We start from the raw sequence: 6,000 nt of genomic DNA, 5'->3' as shown, positions 1-6,000 counted from the left end.
CACAATTCAGCCAAGAATGGGAATGAACTTGTTTAAAAGTTTAACTACAATACGGGCAAATTTCTTGTTTTAAAAAAACGGGCAGAGTGATTCTTATTTTGGTGTAGCATTTATTGCTCTTAAAGTGCATGAACTCTCCAAAGAGCATAGACGTTGCATGAAAACTTCTGTTATGTGCCTCTGAAGCAACAAGATTACACACAGGTGGGCGCAAAGACAAAAGAAGTGAAAAATACTGTTGTAAGAAATTTAATTTAAAAAAAGGAGAAATTCAACAGTGCCTAAATCTTTATTTTTCATAACCTACATTTTTTTAGACAGTTGTACATTTTATGACACAAAAAGGAAACTTAAATTACCAATAGTTTTACATGTAAGCTTGATTCCAGTCTTAAATGGAAGAAGAACAAAACAAAAACCCTCCCCCCCAAAAAGGCCTCCATTGTATTACACTTTCTGTTTCCTGACTTGGCAGCTGTGAGTGACTTCGATTGTCTGCTGTGATCTGCGTAAAAGGTTACAGAGCACGAAAAACTGCAGCGAGCTACAAGGGATACAGAAATGGGTCTGGACCCTTAAGAGTCGGTGGCTGTCCATGATACACTGCATCACAATCAGAAATAAGCGCTTCTCTGTGCCAATCGCTTATGTCTTTAGATGAGAGGCGTCAAAAAAAAGTCTGACATGTTACCAGTTCTCTAGGACAGGATGTAAAATCAAAAGAGGGAGGGCAGGGAGTGCTGATGCAAAATTAATGTACACATTAAATAGTCAGAAGGAAATTCTCATTTTAAATACATTCCTTGAACAAAGCCTTGGAAAACCTGCATTATTCTTCCGAATGAAGAGCACCAAAGTAATCCTTACAAGATTTTTTTAAAAAAAATATGTAAATGGTAAATTGGTGCCTATCATTCTAACCTGCGACTCAGGTTCCAGGGGAGGAGTGCTTTCTTAAAAGGAAAGATTTAAACAGCTGTATGTAAACAGGTCTGTAAGACATCAGCTTTACACCAGTAGTTCCTTACAGTCTGAGTGGGAAATGTTAAAGTGATTGGAAAAAGTTATTTGGCATGTCACTTTTCCTTTTTTTTTTTTAAATAAAAGCTATCACAGTAAAGTTTTAAATTCTTTACTCACACTGTTATTTCAGTGAGAAGTAATTACAGTGTATTAATGTGGTAGAAGTGGCAGCAGGATGCATTAGAACAATACAACCCACCTGCTGGTTTGCATAATATTAACTAAAATTTATCGGTTGGCTGTGATGATTGGCTGTACACTTACTGTGGCCACCTCCTATGTTGTTTGCAGCCGTTTACTGTATGCTTCCAACAGGCAAACAAAAAGTCTATAGCTGGCCTAAACCATATCGTCATCTAGCTGCCACTTTCACTGTTTACCGGGCAAAGAATAAACATTAAAACCTAACAACAGTACCAGTTTGGTGATTTATGACTAATGATAGGAATCCCATCTCCTCCTCCAGCATTGCCAAATGCACCTTTTAAAAGGAACAAGCAGGCGCCTAGCTTGCAGATTTTAAATTCTGCAGTGCAAAAGGCAGGCTGAGGTTCTGAATGGAAGAATTAAAAAATAGCAGCAATCTATGCTAGGAAATCAACTGCCCTAAGTCTTTTTATAAGTCATGTGGAAACGTAAACCCAACACGAGTAACTGCTAATGGTTTGGCCTAAGAAAAGCGATTGAAGTAAACTTTGGGGAGGTTTTGGGTGTGTGGCAATTGCTTTCTAACTCAGGATTTTAAAAAAATATTTTAATTGCAGCTTATAAGAACGCAATTGAAAATTACAGTGCACAACCTGGTTTTCACACTGGTTGAAATGCACACACCAAAAGATTTTAAAATGTCAGGGCTTTTAAAGATGGACTTTCTCCAATTCCCTTTTGCAGTGAAGAGGCAGAATCAGCTCATCATACCAGAATAAAGGAAAAAGAAACAAGGAAAAAACCCAACAAATTAAAAGTAATATTCAAACCACAACATTTAGTTTATCTACATCCAGCTCAACAGCAACATTTATAATATATCAATAATTTTTATCAGTTTTTAAGGGTACCTTTTTATATGTTCTGATTATTTACAACTGTACAATCAAAGCACACACTTCCAAGTGCACATATTTAATACAGTATTGACTATTTCCATTTACAGATTTTTCAACATTTTGAAAAAGATCAACTGCTTAAGATCTTTTAAGGTATATTACAAAAAAAACGCCGCTAGATCCTGTACTATAGTATGTTTACTCAGCAAGACCAGTGACAATACATACATACTGTAACTGAGTAATTCTGTATGCGCCACCCACACTAACCCTTGAAAGGGGTCAGACTTCAGCAACTCTAAGCTGTCTTATACAAAAGTTAAGGCAAAGTCATTTTCAAGTTTAAATAAAATTCAAGTCTTTAAATATTGGATGGAAATAATTCTTTAAAAAATCAGTTGTTTAAATAAACCTTTTTTTTTGTGGAATAAACTGTCTTCAGCAGGAACACATTTTCATCCGAACCGCCTGCTGCTTCAAACACTCAAAGAAAAAAAAACTTTAGTCATTTTAAAACAAAAAAGAATAATTTATAGTCAACTTTATTAGAAACTTGCTAATTTAGTGCATCCTCGTCCTTCAGAAAGCATGTCACTTCTAAAGTCAGTGTGACAAACCTCACCCCGGGCGGAAAAAGGGATCTCTTCCTTCACCTCACGCATGCACACACACAAAAAAAAGAGAACTCCATTATCTTACGGACTGAAAAAATTTAAATTCAAATGCCAATGTTTGTAGATACAGAAAGGTGGCAGCCCTTCAGCTGATTAAGATATGAACTCTTTCAAAGAGCACTTTGAGCATAGTTTTAAAAAACCTACACAGAGCACAGGGGTAAACCAGAAAGAACAGCAGTGACTCAAATTGATTTCCTCTGGCTGAGAGGCAAAAAAATGGAAATCCTCCTCACATGAGGGCCGTTGTGCTATCTTATGAAAAATAGCTATCAACAGGCATCTGCCATAAACAAGGGTTTATGTTTATGTATTTAATTATTTTCTATTCACAATGTGCTTTTTCTTTTCTTTTCCTGAAATTCAAGGAACCATTTTTATTTATGGAGAAGCTGGTTACTCGCTTGCTGTCCATCCCAACAAATATTCTAGTAAAGCCTCTCAGGTGATCTTCATCGGATTCACTTTTGGCTGAACAGAAATGGTTGTACTTTAAAATATTAGAATTAATTTTTATTTTTTAAAAAACTAAAAAAGTACAGAGTTTTCTATGCCAATGTGCTATAGCAGCCAAAATTTAAAATGAGGGGGGGGGGGAAGAAACATGTCTTATGGTCTTGTAAAATGCTTGTTTTTCCTGCAAGCTAAACATTAGCTGCTGTTATGAATCATTTAGACGTTTTAGAAGGTATATACTTTATACCAGTTACTTAAGATCTATACAGCAGCACAATTCTGCTTAGGAAAAAACTCATTAGGTAGAGTTTGTATTCAATGCAGCCATGTGAAGGCTTCATTAAAAAAACTGGGTTTTTTTGTCAGGTAAACATGTTTTCCATCTTGAGAAAAAAAGACTTTAGGCATCACCTCCAGTTCAGCACCAATCTAAACGTAAGATTTAGATTAATTAAACCCTGACAGAGTAGACTGTTTGCTCAAACGGGAATTTGCTGGGGATGGAGGTGCAAGGAAAGTGAAAGGAAAATCTATTTTACAAAAGAAAAAACAAAAACACAAAAGGAAAAAAACAACACTACCCTTGCAGGCATCCTGCAGACTCAACACCCACTGCAAGCTCCTAACCAGCAACTCTTCCTGTGTACTCTGAGTGGCCCACATGGGTTTACTTCATGGATAGCAGAACTGTTTGAATCCCTCCCGAGCACTAGTTTCACTGAGGAGATTTGGGAGGGGTGCTCTGTTCTTTCGTGAGGCGTTTCCCAGCAGCTGGAGGAGGTGACTTGCGTCCCGACTGTCTCCTCTGGTCTTTGGGCTGCCCTGGACTTGACTTCACTGGAGGTGCCTCTTTGCTTCTCTCTAGCATTTCTGTGGGCTTTCGTTCATCTTTCCCACAGCCTACAGTGTTTGGCTTCTGTTCTTTCTGGGGCTGCAGCGGAGGTGGGTCCTTTGTTGTCCTCTGGCAGATCTCTGCGTAACTCGGCTTTCGCAATTCCTGGGCAATCAGAAGCACAAGGCATGGATATAGTACAGGATAGCACATTTCTTTTTTGGCTTAAAAGGCTAAAGCAATATGGACCAAAAGTATGTGTCACTTCCCAGGGCTTTTTTTGGGGGAAAATAGGTGGTGGAACTCAGTGGGTTGCCCGTGGAGAAAATGGTCACATGGCTGGTGCCCCCCCCCCCGATCTCCAGACAGGAATTGTGCTTGGAATTGCTCCAGGAATTGCGCTTGGCGGCGCAGAGGGCAATCTAAACTCCCCTCTGTCTGGAGATCAGGGGGCAGGGCCACCAGCCATGTGACCATTTTTAAGAGGTCCCGGAACTTCGTTCCCCCATGTTCCCCCTGAAAAAAAGCCCTGTCACTTCCTAAGTGGGGCAGTTCTGCTTGAGGACAAAGCCTGGGGATATTTAGTATATTTTTTATTTTGCTTTCCTTCCCCCAAATGGCTCAAGGCGGCTAACAACAAAAATGCCTAAAAGGCATACAGTATGTAAAAACCACATGAACCAATTAAAAACACAGCCTGTAATTACACAGTAGCTACCAATCAGAATATTAACTCAGAGCAGCACAAAGCAACAGCAAATCTAGCTGAAGTCGGAACAAATTCCCAGCTTCTGCAATCTCAGCCTTAAAAGATTTCCCAAAGGGCTCCATAAAATTTACAGGACTTCGCTGAGAAAGACCACACAATCCCGATGAGAATACAGAACCTTTTGGGAGGAGCACAAGAATTTGTACAAGGAATCCTTCAAATGTGCAGGTTGAAGGGTTTCAAAATGTAAGAATTGGTGCCTTACACTGAGCCTGGAAACTTGGACAACCAATAAAGCTATTCCAGAACAGGAATAAGTAAGACCAAGCTGGCTTACACCTGATGAGGAATTGCTGTTTGCATTAACTGAAGACTCCAAGATGTCTTTTAAGGTCAGCCATATATAAAGCTGCTATAGTAGTCCTACGGATACAGCAGGATACAAAACTAGATTGCCTAAGCCCAGAAGAGATGACTTACAAGAAAGATGTTACTGAAAGAAAGCAGCCTTATGAAACATTTTTGTCCAACAAGACGAGTTGCTCTTACCAGGCTTTGGAAAGTGTCGTTCCTTCTAATGAGGATGAAACATGTACACGAAATGAAGACCTTTGGTTCTCCATTTCACATTTCAACTGCCTACATTTACAGTCCAAAGGATAACCTATGAAGTGTACTTCCCTTGCCAAAATAGTTTTTGGGATGGTAGCAGTAATGGAGAGTGCTACAAGATGGGCAGGAGACTAAGCAGACAGTCAGGGAGCAAAGCACGTACATCACAGCAGCAGTCAGACACACCTACTTAATCTATTTTGGATTCCAGCAATCTCAAATTTCACTATGCAACAACTTGGGCTGTCAACGGGATGCAGTGAAACTAGGAACTTGTACCCACATTGGGCAGGAAGAGCTTCCAAAGGCTCTCTCTTAAAAAGCATGGCGGCTCTGGAGAGCTTGGTATTTTCAGGACATTTAAGACAATGTATGTTCCCTAAATATTCATTATTTGTTGACAGCATCACAATATTATGGCCAAGAAAACTAATTTTCTAATTCAAATTTTAGATTCAGATAAGTCATAAGAAGAGGCAGAAACATAACTCATGTCAGAAGATACTAAACATACAGAACAGACTTCAAACTCCTTCCCCTTCATTACTCATCAACCAAAGTGCTCTGCAACTTAGGCCAGATGAATTTTGTTGACTCTCTCCCCCTCTCCTGGCGATAAATGGCTCTTATTCAAATTGTCAAGGAGCA

At 39.2% G+C, this 6,000-nt stretch overlaps 1 protein-coding gene across 3 annotated transcripts in view; it reads right to left on the bottom strand.

Moving 5' to 3' along the window:
• Nucleotides 1-233: 233 nt before the first annotated feature.
• Nucleotides 234-6,000, bottom strand: part of LARP4B (La ribonucleoprotein 4B) — a 71,485-nt gene continuing 65,718 nt past the window's right edge. For all 3 annotated transcript variants that reach the window (XM_054991266.1, XM_054991269.1, XM_054991268.1), the window contains one exon: nucleotides 234-4,196. In XM_054991266.1, coding sequence (XP_054847241.1) covers nucleotides 3,915-4,196 — 282 coding nt within the window. In that variant the 3' untranslated portion in view covers nucleotides 234-3,914. The remainder of the gene's footprint in view (nucleotides 4,197-6,000) is intronic.

This window comes from Eublepharis macularius, chromosome 11, assembly GCF_028583425.1.
Source record: "Eublepharis macularius isolate TG4126 chromosome 11, MPM_Emac_v1.0, whole genome shotgun sequence".
Classification (NCBI taxonomy): Eukaryota; Metazoa; Chordata; class Lepidosauria; order Squamata; family Eublepharidae; genus Eublepharis; species Eublepharis macularius.
Note: the sequence above shows the minus strand (reverse complement) of the source record. Positions and strands in the feature narration are given on the sequence as shown.